The following is a 16541-nucleotide window of genomic DNA, read 5'->3' on the forward strand; positions in this document are numbered from 1 at the left end:
CAATGAACATAAGGCAAAGAAACGGTCACATCAGTGCAAAGTTGGCGAGAAATATGGCCATCGCTGGTATAAGTGTAAGTACGGTGACTCTGATGACATATCAGCTCTGCTGGCTAAAAAGTGAGCATTATATTCCTTATCTATAATTGACTTGTTATCAACTTTGTTGTATTTTTTCCAACTAACTCTCTTGCTATTCATGCATCATAGGGGTCCGCCAAAGAAAAGGAAGAAAATTATTGAACCATCTTGTGAGAGCAGCATCGTACATGTTGGCCCGGCACCTAAGACAATGCATTTTCCTCCTAGGTATGATCTGCACACCTATATTCTGAATTTTTTCAATAAGATTCCATTCATTCTTAATTTAACATACTTATTACAGCTAAAGTACCCCAGTTAGCTTCTCAGGTACATATCGTATTTACATATTATTTTATTATATCATGCTTGGTATTTTTTTCTGGAAGTGGATCAAACCAACTTGAGCCACTTTCCATCAAGTATCATATGGTATCTGAATGTGAGCCTACAAGTGAGAAGACAGCTAAAGGGAAGGCAAAGGCAGCAAGAAAAAAGAAGAAGAAAAGAAAAAGAAAGTTTCGGTGCCACATGATAGTTCGCCAATGGATACTAGAAGCAAGCCCCCCCCCCCCCCCCACACACACACACACAAAGGATAACACTGCTTCACATAATAGAAGCAAAATAAAGCTTCAACTTCCAGATCTAAACTACTAGTTCATGCAGTTCATTTTGGGGTCCTATTTTGCTTTGTCTTTGTGAACCAAATTTGCTGTTCTTTTGCTAAGATATTGTGAGCTACTAGTTGCCGCTAGTAATTTACTAGTATGGCTATTTGTATGGTGGAATATGCTTGTATGGACATCAACTTGTATGGCTGATTTTATGGACATCGATAATGCTTGTATATACATTAATTGCTACTTTGACTGTTTGCTTATCTAGACATCAATCGATGCTTTGTTCTATGCATATGTGGACAAAAAGTGGATATGTATATTACCTTGTGTTGCTTCCTGCAAAAAAACTTATTTGTCATCGTTCTGTGTATATACAGAGGTTTGTTGTTCATTACAATGACATAGAAGGGTAGCAATATAAATATTTTATCTATTTCCTACAAGGGCAGTATTGCCTTTTCCACCTTCATTTAACGGTCTTTCAGCAGCTCAGTCACAAAATGGTATTGAAGGGATGAGATTAAAATTTCAGTGGCAAAGAAGGGATGGACTAAAATTTCGATGGCATTGAAGGGATGAGCTAAATTTCCAATAGTATCGAGGGAATTGAACCCACTTTCATCTATTACTGCCGTAACAGATCGGGTTCGATTTTCTTTTTCAGATTTTTTGCAAGGAATGAAGAATGGATTGGATTTGATTGGAGTTGGATATGCCTATAAATTAGCATTTACATCTTATATTACATTGTGAGTTGTGCGAAGGTAAATATTTCTGTTGCACAAAAGCATACATAGATACTGAATTCCAATTGAATGAAGGGTTAATTGGATCCATGCCATTGCAATTTCCCGAGTTCACTGATCTACCATTACTATTCATCATATTGGAACCATGCCATTATAATTTCACAAATCTCCGAACCATACCACTACATACCCTTTCGCTGTGTTTTTAAAATTTTATGGACAAAAATACCCCTGATCTTCTTCTACCTCCTCTCATATCCCTCTCCTTCCTCTCTATCTCCGCTGGTGGCCGCCGGGCTAGAGCAGCCCCCCCGGTGGCACGGCGCCTAGGCCACTGGAGGCCGCAGCAGCCCCTCCGGCGGCACGATGCCCAGGAGGCCCCTGCAGGCGCGGCGGCGGCCATGACGGACGAGGGACGACGCTGGCAGGACGGCGTGCCCGCGGGGAGGCGACAGGCCCGTGGGACGGCACCCTCCATCGCCGACGCCCTCCCTCACGGCTCCCTACCTTCCTCCCCGGCGCTCCGGCGAGGTGGCCGCGGGGAGCCGACGGCGGGTTGGCACGAGCTCAAGCTCGGCGGGCGGCGGGCGGTGGTCGGGCACAGCTGCGGCGGCCCGGCTCGCGGTGGCCGGCCAACAGAGGCGCCGAGCCTCGCGGCGCGCCTCGCGGCGGCCGGGACAGTGCCGCCTCCCTGCGTCCCCTCCCCCTCTCTCCTCCCAGGCGGCCTCCCATGGCGGCTCGGCGAGATCCACCCCGGGCAGGCGGCGGGCCTCGCGGCGGCGCAGGAGCCCCTCCTCCTCCTCCTCCTCCTCCTCCTCCTCGCTCCTCCCTCCACTAGCGCCCCTCCTCTCCCTCTCCGTTGGTTGTTGGGATGGCAGCCGGCGAGCTCGGGGTGGCCACGCCCAGGCGGCCGGCGAACGCGCGGAGGCGGCCGGTGGCGTGCGCGGCGGATGCGCCCAGGTGGTGCTCCGCCGAGGAGTTCGTTGCGGTAGAGAGAGAGAGAGGAAAGAGGGAGGGGTGAGAGGAAGAAGAAGATCAGGGGTATTTTTGTCCATAAAATTTAAAAAACACAGCGAAAGGGTATGTAGTGGTATGGTTCGGAGATTTGTGAAATTATAATGGCATGGTTCCAATATGATGAATAGTAATGGCAGATCAGTGAATTCGGGAAATTGCAATGGTATGGATCCAATTAACCCTTGAATGAATGCAGCTAATATAGGTAAATATTTCTGTTGCACAAAAGCAGATATGATGCTTCTAAGGCATAGGAAGTAGATGCAGAGGCTCCCTTGGAATCACTAGAGAAGAAAGTTGATCAGAGTTCTACCAAGTATGGCTGGGCAATCGGGTAGCCCGAAAAATTCGGATCGGGTAATTTCAGTTCTTCAAATTTCGGGTTTCAAAAACTAGAACTCGAAAATTGCCTGGGAAAATAAAAACCCGACAATTCGGGTACCCGATATTTTGGGTTCTGGTTCGGGTATATCAGAAATACCCGAGAAACTCGTCAACAACAGGGATATGCTCGTGGTGTCGTCGGTGACTGGCGGGGTACTGCCTCATCGAGATCCAACAACGCCCCTCCCCACCGATGGAAAGCCTCCGGAGCTCCCCCAGCACGTCTTTGACATGCTCCTGCAGTCCTGTGGTCGAGAGCCTTGACGACGCCATGGGTTTGAATCGACCATGCTCAGATCGAGCATGGGGCTGCGCGCGAGGAGGCGATAAGGGAACAACAGCTGGTGGGTGGTGCTGGGTTGGCGGTGGCGCAGGTGCCTGACAGTAGCAGGACGCCCGTCGCAGGGCACCCGATGGCTCGTTGCGGAGAGCCAGAGAGAGATGGAGGATTTTTTGACGACTAGAACATTTGGCGCGCTTTGCGTGCCCCATCATAATATGTTCATTAACATTTTAATTTTTACAACATCATCGATGTGATAACATGGAAGCATGTTTTTATGTTTGTTCAGAAAAATGATAGAAAATGAAACTATATATGGTGGTGCTACACCTACCAGTTGTCATTCAAATTCAATAACAAACAGTTAACTTGCCTTATTGATAAAGATTTAGTCAAGTTCAAAGTACAGTTAGCTTGCCAGGCCAATGTTTCATTCCTACACCTCAATTTAGACCAATGTTTCACAAGAAAGGCCAGCTAAAGCAATCTCTGACAAGGCATACTTGAGAACCCTTAAAGTTCTGATGGCCAGCTCGCCTGTAGTTATTTATTTTATCCTTTCTTGCTCAAGGGCATCACCATCAGTTATTCTAGTAAAACCCAGCAGTCCAGCAGTGTCAACACTTGAAGATTGGGTAACTTCATACTATGGCAGGAAAGGTTTCTTTTGTGATCTGCAACGCAAAGTACATTCATTAGTCCAGTATATATAATAGATAACTGTTGAGTACTCAATTCTGCAATAGAAAATAAATAAATAAATAATCACAAAAAGTTGAGCAGGAAGACGACACTTAAATTTGCTTGTTTTCGTAAAGCATTGAACAACATGTTGTCAAGATCTTTACACTAAACCAATGACCTTGTCGAGATTTTAAGCTAGACACAGATAGATCTGATATGAACAATAGTTAAACAGGGGTACATTAGTTTGCAATCTATTAAGAAAGCAAAAACTTCCACAACTACTACTCTGAGTGGCAACAAATCACTAATTTATGACTGCAAAAATATATATGGATACACTACATAACCCCCCCCCCCAATCCTATATCAATTTATTGTATGCAACAGCAACAATTCAAATTTTGGGATCTGTGGGGGTAATACGCCTCTCTCCAATTTCATAAGGCTGCAAATGACAAGAAATACAGGACTGTGCAGTCTGCACATTCCTCAATCTATTTCCTGGACTTGGAGCTGGTTCATACTTGTCATGCGAGCAGTACATATCCTAGGCATATCAGTTTTTTGACACTGACAAATGAGTTACTTTGGGAAGTCAAGCGTACACCTTTTGTTTTCATTTAAAAATGCTATTGATCCTCGAAACAACTGTGAAGCTCTTTCCAAACCATTCTAACAGATGGTACAAACTATTGCACAATTCTTTGAGGAACGTATGCCACTACAAACTAATTTTACCTCTATTCTAGGTTCTCATGAAATATTTCACACACATTCCATACTCTGATCAAGCAAGAGACAGGCTTAAGACATATTCTCGATTAAATAATGATCTCTCCTATAAAGAAAAAAAAATCACAAGACAACAAACAGAAGTCTGTGAGGTGCTCGATCAAAAAGCCAAAAACACACACCAGAGGTAAGAAGCGATATGCATATACTGCAAGCCTGCAAACTTAACCATCATAACATGAAAACGTTCAAGGAAAGATTCCTGAATGTACCATCCATCGCGAGATGCCTGCTCTTCCAATCACAAGGTCATCACTTCAACACATCGTCGGAACCAGCTGGTGCATGAACTCACCGTTTGGCCCCTCCAGATTCAGCCAAAGTAAAGCAGCCTTGCACAGCTTGTGCAACAGAACATGCCCAAAACATCATCCAGAAACAAATGGATCTTGGCTAGAGCATTGCATAATCAGTCCCAAATTAGACTACAAGAACGCGATGCCTATCCGTTACAACGTGCTCCAGGAACCAGCTCGCAAACGCTTTCAAGGCACATGGCCAGATGGCGAAAGGGCAGGAACAACCAAGATTGGATCATAGATAGCAAAGCCGGGGATACTAATGTACGGGCAATCAACTAGGCAACTTGAGCTCAAGAGATTGTGAGCCTAGTGCTGAAAGGATCTTAATCGCGTGATGTCACCTAGAGGGGGGGGTTGAATAGGCGATTAAAACTAATCCTGCAGTCTAAAACACTTAACACAGTTGTCAGTTACTAACCGGTCAGACCGGTCCAACACTTAACACGACAACAGAAACTCTAACCGGTCAGACCGGTGAGCAAGACCGGTCAGACCGGTCCAATGCAGAACCTGCACACAAATTAAGTTATTTCCCCCCTTTATGAGCTCTAGCACGAATACAACTGATTGTATTGCTTCTGCAGATGTCAATGAATATATTCCACAACCCTGCACACACAGAAACAGCACAACCGAGTAGATCGAAGCGGAAGCACAATTAAAGCTAGAGCACAAGGTGTGAGGCAAACCAAATAAGGATGATGCAAGGGAGACAGAGATTTGTTTCACCGAAGTTTGGATTCACCACGTTCACCACGTGTGAATCCTACTCTCCGTTGAGAAAGCTTATGACGACCACAAAGTCAAACTATCTCCTCCTTTTTACTATATGACCATGTGCCCTCGTGGCACACGATCGCTGTTGCAACAAACTTGTCGCTGCTCACCACAAGCTTGGGAACTAGCCGGCGACGCCTAGCCGTCTAGGAGGCTTCACCTCCAAGAGTAACAAATGCTTCAACGAGTTGGCCGACGCAACTACAAGTGCTCAAGCTAGGGCTTATGCTCTCACTGCTCAAATGATCTCTTTTGCAAAGGTTTCACTCAACCCAACTCAAGGATCTAATTTTGATTCACTCAAATCTCACAAAGAGAGGTTGGGGAGGACTTTTCAAGTGCTCTCACGGCTCAGAAATGGCTCTGGAATGTAATGGCACAGCACCCACGAATGGGTGAGGGTGTGGGGTATAAATACCCCTCTCTCAAAAACTAGCCGTTGCTCTTGTCAGAGTTAGACCGGTCAGACCGGTCGGTTCAAATAAACTAGCCGTTGGACTCCGACCGGTCAGACCGGTCATAGTAGATTTTCTGCTCCCAAGTGTTTCTCTTTGATTTTTCTCACATGGGATAGCTATGAGCACTTTATGGTAATATCAACCCACTGATATTGCATCCCCTTGATAGTACGGCATCCTATACTCAAGTTCACATAAAAGAACACACACAACAACACTTGAGTTTTCATGTCTTGATCAAGCCGATCTTCTTCAATCAATATCTTGAGGTTGTCAACATCCTTAAATTCAGTGAGCATGGCTGCTTGAGCTAGTGACTTTGAATCTTCCTTCATATAAAAATAAAATTCACCCTTGATTCACAAGTCACTTCTATTTTCCAAATAATGACACCCTTCAACATAGAGCTCTCCATGAAACTAGGATCTCCGGTACTTTGATCCGTATCGGTTTGCTTGCTCCCCCCAAGCCGTCGCTTGCGTAGCCTCTAGAAACACGCCTCTCGGTCCTCTCTACCTTCATCCTAGCCGTCTATTTTGAACTTCACATTGATTTGTGTCATGCATGAAATCTTCTTTACCAATATAAATTCACCATTTAATTTCATATGCAAGCTTTCCAATTTGAGACAACATATGCATATCAACTCACGTCTCATTCACTTTTCTCTGGCTTGTTTTCCTTGTACAACAATATTCATCTCATATGACAAGTCATCTCAACTTGAGACTATGCAACAACATATTATGTCTCATTCTCATAACATTCACTTGTCATATGAATCCCAACATACGTCGAACAAGCCTTTAATAGATATTTGCGCCTTCATATCAACCATGAATACCTTGCTCACATTTTTCTTTTATAACTTTGCTTGTCATTTTGAGTCCCACATAAACTAACAAGCTTCAACAAAGTATTAGAGCCTTTCATATCAACATGAATGTCGTGCTCTTACATTTTTCTTTCTCATTCTAGCTTGTCATATTTAATGATTACCAATGGGACATACACATTTGCTTGTAATACATGAGCTATATCATTCCACAAATTAAATACCTGCTCATAATCTCATGCAAACAAGTTAGTCCTTTAATCGCGTTGTCAATCAATACACCAAAACCCACTAGGGGCCTAGATGCTCTTTCAAGTGCCACCGGGCCGTGGCTGGCTGTCCTAGAGTTGGAGAGAAATCAGAAAATCAGGAGCTATGAGAAGGAGGATTGAAAAACCAGGCAACGAGGATAATAAAACATTAAGAAAGGAACTTTTTTTAACCTTAGATATATTTTTCCCTTAGGCATTGAGCCTACCGAAGATCGGCGCCGGCCGTGGTCATGCCCTTCTGTATTCGTCTCGTGAAAGGGAGGAAGCTTCATGGGAGGGAGGAGGCAGGGAGCAGGGAGTAGGGGAGGATTGCTGGCTGATTTCAATATATCTGGAGGGGCTTTTTGCAAAATTATTTGAGGACACCTGGCATGCAAGGAGATGCTGCGCGCCTGCGCAAGCGTGAATCGCTCCCATGCGAGCAATCGGCAGCTGTCTTTAAGAAACCCGGATGAGAAGAGAAGACTTGGGATGACACATTGACGCAAATATCATTTTAGTCTTGGTGGGCCGTGCGGAGCTATGAGATTGTGGGCTTGCTGGGCTGAAACTACAAGCACATGGTAGTATTTGGTGTAATTTTGGCTCGGCTGTATGTAATGAATGACATATTTGGGCTAGACTGATGTTCTGGTTTTTCGAGTAATACGGGTACTGTGGCCTGATACCCGAATTACTCGTAATAATTTCGGATACCGTGGGTCGAAACTCGAATTAGTGTTCGAATTTTTTGGGCTCGGGTGTTTCAAGTACGGATTCGGATTTTTCAGATTCGGGTTTCGGGTAATCTGCCCACCCATACTACCAAGTATGATCCCTTGTATGTAACATGGTATGGGTGTGCTTTCCAACACCGAGTCTATTCCTCTATCATCTTCAACTTATTAATCTATAATGACAAGGTAGGAGCTACAGTGCACTAAAATAAAAGAAAGCCTAACATGCCATAAATAAACACTAGTTCTTTGGTTTCGAAATAAAATATCAATCCGAGAAAAGTGGCCACACGCGCATCGAAATTTTCATTTCAGACTTGCACATTGTCTGGAGCTGTATAGAATGGCAGTCTGACTGATTGATTATGTTTGAATTTACAATTTTGTATAGGTTTAACTAATAAATTAGCTTGTCCTTGTTTTCAGGCAAATTTGAGAATAAGTGAAGATGGGAGTAGGGGGCAGTTCACTGCTAGGTAGAGCCAAAGTTATACCACCCGATGAGCTCATAGATACAACTGGTGCAGGAGATACATTCATTGGAGCAGTTCGATATGGTGAGATGGTTGCACTTTAAAAAATTTCTAGTCTTTCTAAATGAAACTAGTTGAAGATGAAAGTTGCCACAACAAATTAAACATTGCATTCCATGGTTGCTTCCTTCGTTACCTTAAACAATCAAGTGTCTGCGGTTGTGGTTGCAGATGTTTGGAGGCTCCAAGCAGCCTTGTTCATTGCACAGACCCGCACCTGGCGGGCTATTGAACAGAATTCCGAACGATTTGTCTGCTTTGCGTGCTTGCAAGTATTCCAATCAGATACAGGAATGATATGTACAATAAAAGGAAAAGAAAAGAAGCCTGCACCTGTAACTGAAAAACTAGTGCAGATCAACAATGTGATGCCCACCCAGGGGTATGCGTTGTTACATTTGATCGATTAATAGCAGGATACATGTACCCACCCACTTATCTCTGTAAAACTAGTGAAGATCAACAATGTGATGCCCACCTAGGGTAATAATCGGTTCGATGCCTATGAAAGCCTCTTCTTTTATAATTTGTGTACCCAATTTGCTTAGTAACAGGATGTATGCATTGTTACATTTGATTAGTAACAGGATACACGCACGAATCAATGACAAACATCCCAATTTGCTTGCTTCATCACGCACGCACAAATAGAACAGAATTGCAAATTTCCCTGCTTCAATTCACACACAGGATGCTGATGGATACTGAATTAATTATTCAGATTCAATCGCAGGCATACCAACTATTATAGTGTAGTGCTGACAAACACAAGGAAAGCAGGCACAATTGATTAATATTACCCGAACTGAAATCTCATGGAAGGAAGGCAAACCGAACTGAACTAGAGTTGTTGTTGCATGCTAGTAGAGTAGCATTCTTACAATCTACTTGATCGGCGGCGGCGGCGGAGGGCCTCCCAGGAGCGTCTGCTGCTGCAGCTCGAGGTCGTTGAGCTGCTGCTCCCGATCCATCTCGATGATGAGCGGCACCACGAGCACCAGGAAGGTGGTGCCCGCGATCCACGCCGCCTTGCCCGTGCTCCGCAGCAGCTTCTTGGCCATGGTGGCCGCCTCGCGACCGTGCGCCGCCACCTGCGACCGGGAGAGGGCGGCCAGGAAGCCGTCCCCGCCGTCGCGCTTGCCGAGGGCCGAAGACGGCGGCATGGAGAGGAGGAGGAGATCTAGGGTTTCTTCTTCTGTTCTGCTTCTGCTGCTGCTGCTGCTGCTTCTAGTTAGTAAGTACTTGTATGCTGCAGTCTGGGCCGGCTGGTTGGGGTTGGGCTTGAACTGGGCCTTGTTTCGGCCCAAATCGTGATGGAGCCCGTCGCTTCCTTCTCGTCTCGTCTCCATCCACGACCTCCTCTTCCTCCCGTCGCCTCGCCTTCCCTTGTTGGTTGGGGACGGAGCCCGAGGAGAGAGAGGGAGAGAGAAAAACCCCACCCCCACCCCGCCCCGCCCTCCTCGGCTCCTCCGCCTTCTTCTTCCCAGGCGCGTTGAGGCCGGCGAGCGAATCATGCATGCGCAGCTGTAGGATACTCGGATAGGATCGTGGATGGGATTGAATGCCTCCCCCTCCTAATTACTCGTAATTAGTAGAGTGCAAGCGGCATTCCCTCCCCCTTCCTTTCCGCTTCCTGCCTCCACTCAGGTCCGCTGAGCTTCGGGTGCGTTGCTCCTCCTCTTCTTCCCTCTCCTCTTACTTCGTCTTCTTGTCTTGTGGGTTCCCCCGCCTACTGGCCTGCTCTAGGCGTTTCATTCACTGGTACTGTTCCTCCCTGCATCCAACTTTATCTCTCCCATTTGGTTGTGGTTGTGATGAAAGAATTTGGCTAGGGTACTGACTATGTTCTTTTGGGTGCGATCTGATATGACCTGATGATTCTCACATTTGGGATTCGTATCTTCCTTAGCTTGTTCGCTCCTCACTTATGCAGAAAAAAATCACGCCTCTCTCACTATTAGTTAGTCTATTACGACACACTGGGCTGGGGATCTCTTTCTCCCTTGGGTTCTGCATCACCTACTGTGGTAGTAGGATCATCCCACTGTCATGTGCTGTGTGCATTACCTTCACTAGTTTACTTGCCCCGATTAAGTGCTTTCTTGCCCATGCTGCCAGGCACAGGTAACTCGGTCGGATCAACCATCGCCCCTCTCCTCCATCCGACATGGGTGCCAAAGCTGACAGGGCCAGGAAGGCCTTGGACGCCATGAAGCTGCTCGGCTTCTCCAAGAAGCAGTCCACCCCCGTGCTTAGGCGACTCCTCAAGATCTTCAACGACAACTGGGAGCCCATCGAGGACGAGTGCTACCGCGCCCTTGCTGATGCCATCCTCGATGCCCAAGACAACAACCAAACCCCTGCCTCCCAACAGGTCATGCAGTGCATTGCATCATTCATCGGACAACCTTATCAACAGACGTTTACTCATCCTTACAGTCGGTACATTCTTGGTCTTCTCTATCAGGGGACGGAAGCAGCCCAGGAGGATTTGGAGCCTCATGTCACAACAAGGGATGATCGGCACACCTATGCTTCTGCAGGTGAAGATGATAATGAAACCCCCCTGGTCAAGAGGCCCAGGATGGGCACATCTGAGTTCGGACACCAACTGCAGCCTGGACCATTGCAACCCACTGGTTCCGCCCAAGGTGCGTCTGCTTCACCAGAAACCCACAGGTCTTTGATGCTAGCGCAGCAAGCTGCTGACCATGGAGATCCCTCAGCTATCGGTGATGCTCTCATCTTGAAAGAACCCAAACCTGAGCCACAAATCAATGTAGCACAAGTCAAAGCTTGTCGAGATGCTCGAGCTACCTCCGATGCCATAGACTTCAACGTTGGCTCTTCAGGTACTTGGGTTTTTCCTGTTGGCCTCAACATACTCAACATCATATCTAATCAAATTGAAAGTTCCAGGTGCAACTCTTATAGACATGTTGTAGGAGGCATTTTGACCTATCACAGTCTGCATTCATTTTCCTTTAGTAATGTCCTTATTCTGATCTTATTTGATGATTAGCCATCGAGCCTCAGGCAAAACCCCCTTCACAAGCACAAAAAATAGTTTTTTTTCTATCTTTTGTAAAACTTTTATTAGGTGGCGAAAAACTGATAACTGGCCAACCAAACTTCAGGTGCTGGTGCAAGAGGCAGAGTAGTCAACCAAGCTCAAAGTCTTGATAGCAGCCTACAAGCGGTCCCAATGGGCAACAACAGGGTAGTGTCTACAGTTCAAAATACTCAGGATGCATCTTCTGTGGAGGTTGATGTGGCTTCTTCCACCAATGGTGAGGTGAAGATGTCATTGAAATGCAACTTGGATCTTTCAAAATTCAGCATCAGTATGGAGGATGTTTTCAAAATGGTGGAGGAGAAGTGCCTTCACTCTTACAAGGTGCTGCCTCCTGATTTTTCTATTGGCAAGCTGATGAGTGAGGTGTGCCAATCTGTTGCACAGTTGGGTACTAGGCATGCTGATGTTCATAGCAACAGTGGCGGTTTGCATAAAGAGGCTGTTGCTCCTTTTGTGCAGCCAATTGCTTGTAAGGTTGCTGTGGGTACAAATGATAACGGTGCTGGAGGGTCATCAGTGCTTGAATCCTCAGAACCTTGTTTGCAGAATTCTATTGTTGCTTGGGATCCTGAGTTAGCAAATTGTAAGCGAAGGACAACCCATGATGTTACTGATATATCCAAAGGGGAAGAGCGGATAAGGATAACCGTAGTAAATGAATTTGGCAGCGAGACCTGTCCTCCATCCTTCTTTTACATACCAAGAAATCTTGTCTTCCAAAATGCTTATGTGAACATCTCGATTGCTCGGATTGGCGATGAAGACTGCTGTGCTGATTGTTCTGGCAACTGTTTGTCAGCGTCACTTCCATGTGCTTGTGCAAGAGCAACTGGGGGTGATTATGTGTATACACCTGAGGGCCTGCTTAAGACAGCATTCATTGATGAATGGACCTCCGTTAATCTTTTCCCAGAAAAGCACCATAGGTTCTATTGTAAAGCTTGCCCTCTTGAAAGATCTAAGAATGAAGCCTCACCAGATCCATGCAAAGGTCATCTTGTTAGAAAATTCGTTAAAGAATGCTGGAGTAAATGTGGATGTGGCATGCAGTGTGGAAATCGTGTGATTCAACGTGGTATAACATGCAGATTGCAGGTATATTTTTAAGAGATTTGCAGATTAACACTGCTTTTCTATGGTGCTCCATTCTAGATGGTAGTCACTTAGAGCTTCTTAATGTGTAATATTTGACTGTTCCTTTCTTTGCCGAAGAATGACCCATTGAAATGCCTTCTTTTCTGTGCTATGTGCTTGCCATCTGTATTGCTCAGTTTTTCAAATAGCGGCGCTATAGCCTATAGCGGTTTTGTGGAGCAGGCACTATTATCACTGCAGAAATAGCGGCGCTAATAGTGGGTTGAGAATCTGGCGCTAAATCATATAGCCTGCTACTTATACATTGACATTGCTTAGTCCATCCCAAACGATATCAAAACTTACTATATGTTCCTGAATTTTTTATCTAGTTGAAGGTTCATTTGTTTGTTCCTGCAACTTAGGCTTCAGATTTGTTGCTGGACCATGACTATTCCTTAATGTCGCTTTATTCCGTGGTATAGGTGTTTTTTACACGTGAGGGGAAGGGCTGGGGACTACGGACCCTGGAGGATCTCCCAAAAGGTGCCTTTGTCTGTGAATATGTTGGAGAGGTACTAACAAGTAGTGAATTGTACGAAAGAGCAATCGAAAGTGCAAGAAATGGTAAACATATGCATCAAGTGCTCCTGGATGCTGATTGGGGTTCAGAAGGCGTACTGAGGGATGAAGAGGCTCTTGGAATTGATGGAACGTTTTATGGGAACGTTGGGCGATTCATTAACCACAGGTATGCACATTGCTGGCTGTAAATGTCTTGCCATAGTTTGTGTAGTCGCTCTCTGCTCTCCTCTGATACATTTTCTGTAACTAACCAATACTATATGACTAGATGCTATGATGCAAATTTAGTTCAGATCCCAGTTGAAGTTGAGACACCTGATCATCATTATTACCATGTAAGTGATGCGCAGCTAATTGATGTTAGTGTGTGAAAGGAGCAAGAGCGCTGCATGCTGATTATTTAATAATTGTTGTTGCACAGCTGGCATTTTTCACAACCAAGAAAGTGGAGGCATTTGAGGAGTTAACATGGGTAAGTGTCTCATGATTTTGGTTACCAGATTCATAGCAGCCAGTATTGAACATCTGCTAATATTGCATCTGGAATGTGTTGTTTCTTTTTTCTTTTCCTTTTTGTCCCCCCTTTCATGCATTCTGGCCATCTGTTGAGATACATGCTTAGTGTGCTGATTCACAATTTAAATTTTTGGATTTGTGAACCTTGTTTGGAATTGTGATTTCAGGATTATGGCATTGATTTTGATGATGTGGATGGCCCCTGTAAAGCATTCCGATGCATGTGCGGAAGCAGATACTGTCGTGATCCGCGGAGTACAAGTGTGTAGCCAATTTTAGTGATTAAAGCAGAAATTTCGTTTTGATGCAAATGTGAAATTATGTATGTATGTATGTATGATGGTTGTTTTTGGCAGGGAGGATGGATAGAGCAGCTGGGCGAAACTAGGGGGGAGCCTGGACTACCAACTTTGGCTTGGAGACTGTATTAGATGGGGACTGACTGATGATATGATTGATATTTTGGATGCAAGCCTGAGGCTGAGGGGTTGAGCAACATTAGCTACCTGTTTATGTTTATTGGCATGTAGATGTACTCCGTAGTAGTAGTGTGAAGAAAGAACCCCTCCAATTAACTTGTGCCATGCGTATGCATTTTACCTGGCATGATATTCCATGTTGGGACCATGATCTTCTGAGCTACTAATAACAAGAGTAGTAACTGGAGTATTTATCTCTGCATGAGCTGAGTACAGTGATTTGATTTGGTTGAAGCTGAGCAGCCATGGAGCGGAATGCCCTGGCAAGTGTGGTCAGGCAGAGTCTGACGTGTCAGCAGGGCGGTGGCTGTGTGTTGCTGCCCAGGAACTCCTCATCCGCTGCTGGGGTGGAGTCGTTGCTGTGGTAACCACAACCAGACATTTGTTTGTTAGTTTGGGAAGCCGATCGTTTTCTTGGCGGAGAGACGGCGGGTGTGGTGTGGTGTGGCTCGCTCCCCACCACAAAGCAAGCAGAGAGCTCGTCCTACACCCTTCTTCCTCCATCTCTTCCGCTTCATTCATTGCCTGCCTTGTATTTTCCTTGGACATTGCTGCTGTGCTTGCGCGAGATCCTATATCCTGTAGGAGCAAGCTAAGAAGAAGAGGGCATGGCGGCCGCTGTGTCCTTCTCCCGGGTGCGGGCACTCCCTACGTGGTCCAACTCCGTGTCCGGCTCCGGCGATTCCTCCTACTCGGTGGTGGCCATGTCGCGGCGCCGGTCTAGTGCGCGGCCGCTTCGGTCGCCGGCGCGGATGATGGGCAACGTGAACGCCGGCAAGGGTCTGTTCGCGCCGCTGGTGGTGGTGGCGCGCAACATCATCGGCCGCAAGCGCTTCAACCAGCTGAGGGGGAAGGCAATCGCGCTGCACTCGCAGGTGGGTTGGGTGTCTGTCTTTCTCGCGACCGAGCATGCATGCTTCAAGTCTGGCTGGTCTCTTGTATTGTAATTGTAATCCAATCCAATCAAGCAGGTCATCACCGAGTTCTGCAAGACCATCGGCGCCGACTCCAAGCAGCGGCAGGGCCTCATCCGCCTTGCCAAGAAGAACGGGGAGAAGCTGGGATTCCTGGCTTGACATGGGTCCACGCCGGGCTCCCCACCATCCATGGCTCTCTCTCTATATACATATATATATATATTTAATTATGATGAGTCAAAGTACAAGTACTCCGTCCATCACCCATCCAGTGGTGAATGAAGAAAAAACAAAACAAAACAGCAAGTGATCGAAATGCTTCTGTTCCATTATTCAGTTTCTGATGCTTCGCAAAAAAAAAAAAAGTGATCGATGCTAGCTAGTACTTTAGCTGCTTGTTGCTTGCTTCTTCATTCATGTACTTGGACAGTACGAGTTAATTATTACTTGTTCTTGGACATTGCCTAGCATTTCATTTCATTTCATTCATCAGACGATGCATCCCAATCCCATTCAGTTATTACAAGGAGCTAGTAGTATTTGTTTGTATTCATCCGATCCATGGGTCACTATACTACTAGTACTCTTTTAAGTTCACTGCCATCTGGGCCTGCTCCTCCCCGACGCCGCCGCCTTCTTCCTGCTCCGGCCTCTGGAACTGGGAGCTGCCGCCGTGACGGGAACAGGAGGAGTTGCCTGCCGCCGCCTCCTGCTGTCGCTGTCGTCGCAGCCCACACCCACCCACAGTAAGCTTAAGCATATTGTGCTTCTCTTCATCTGCTTCCTCGATGCTTACGAACTCATCGCTGGACTTGGCATCCTCACCCCCTTGGTGCGCGGCTGCTGAATCCCTGCTGCTTGCCATGTCATCGGACTCGAATTCCTCCGTAGCATCCTCTGCTGCTGTGGCTGCGGCTGCGGCTGCTGCTGCCTCCTCTCCTCCTCCTCCTTCTTCTTCATTTAGGGAAGCCGGTATGTGGTGCTGCTGGTGCTGCTGCTGTAGCAGCACTTTATGCACGGCATGTCTTGCCGCATCGGCAGCCCAGCCCTCCTCGACACCATTCTCTGCTGCTGCTCTCCGAATAAGCTAGCAGCTCCTGCGCACTGGCCGTGATGTCGAAACCGCCAAGCCGCGTGATTTCTAGGAGGAAGTGGACGTCCAGCTGAGCCTGGGCGCCATGGCCGATCCACGACTCCGGCGGGTTGCTAGCCAGGAGACGAGCGCCTGCATCAGCTCCTGCAGCAGCTCCTTCATGGTCCCGTCCTCGCCGCTCAGGATGCCACCGTACGCATCCTTAAGCCGCCTCACCCGAAGGAGCACCACCTGGAAAGCCAAAGATGGCATCAACTCATTCTTCTCTGGTGGTGGTGGTGGTGGTGCTGCT

General features: G+C 46.5%; 3 protein-coding genes and 1 pseudogene across 4 annotated transcripts; 3 read left to right on the forward strand and 1 right to left on the reverse strand.

The window, feature by feature from the left end:
* Window positions 1-1854: 1854 nt before the first annotated feature.
* Window positions 1855-8741, forward strand: LOC120713597 (annotated as a pseudogene).
* On the forward strand, window positions 5530-14441 carry LOC120713151 (histone-lysine N-methyltransferase SUVR4-like). Of its 2 annotated transcripts, XM_039999157.1 has the most exons (10): window positions 9894-10172; window positions 10628-10883; window positions 10977-11160; window positions 11236-11361; window positions 11647-12680; window positions 13145-13410; window positions 13513-13579; window positions 13666-13716; window positions 13928-14021; window positions 14117-14441. In XM_039999157.1, the coding sequence occupies exons 2-10, from the start codon at window positions 10677-10679 to the stop codon at window positions 14146-14148; spliced, it is 2061 nt and encodes a 686-aa protein (XP_039855091.1). In that variant the 5' UTR covers window positions 9894-10172; window positions 10628-10676; the 3' UTR covers window positions 14149-14441. The 2 variants fall into 2 exon arrangements, with proteins under 2 accessions (XP_039855090.1, XP_039855091.1); XM_039999156.1 differs by having other exon boundaries at window positions 5530-10172; window positions 10977-11361.
* Window positions 9210-9873, reverse strand: LOC120713152 (mitochondrial import receptor subunit TOM9-2-like). The gene has a single exon (XM_039999158.1). The coding sequence runs from the start codon at window positions 9856-9858 to the stop codon at window positions 9394-9396; it is 465 nt and encodes a 154-aa protein (XP_039855092.1). The 5' UTR covers window positions 9859-9873; the 3' UTR covers window positions 9210-9393.
* Window positions 14442-14621: 180 nt separating the features above from the next.
* On the forward strand, window positions 14622-15619 carry LOC120713153 (protein PROTON GRADIENT REGULATION 5, chloroplastic-like). Its single transcript, XM_039999159.1, has 2 exons — window positions 14622-15114; window positions 15211-15619. Exons 1-2 carry the CDS (start codon window positions 14848-14850, stop codon window positions 15313-15315), a joined length of 372 nt encoding a protein of 123 aa, XP_039855093.1. The 5' UTR covers window positions 14622-14847; the 3' UTR covers window positions 15316-15619.
* The last annotated feature ends 922 nt before the right edge of the window (window positions 15620-16541 follow it).

This window comes from Panicum virgatum, chromosome 6K, assembly GCF_016808335.1.
Source record: "Panicum virgatum strain AP13 chromosome 6K, P.virgatum_v5, whole genome shotgun sequence".
In the NCBI taxonomy this organism is placed as follows: domain Eukaryota; kingdom Viridiplantae; phylum Streptophyta; class Magnoliopsida; order Poales; family Poaceae; genus Panicum; species Panicum virgatum.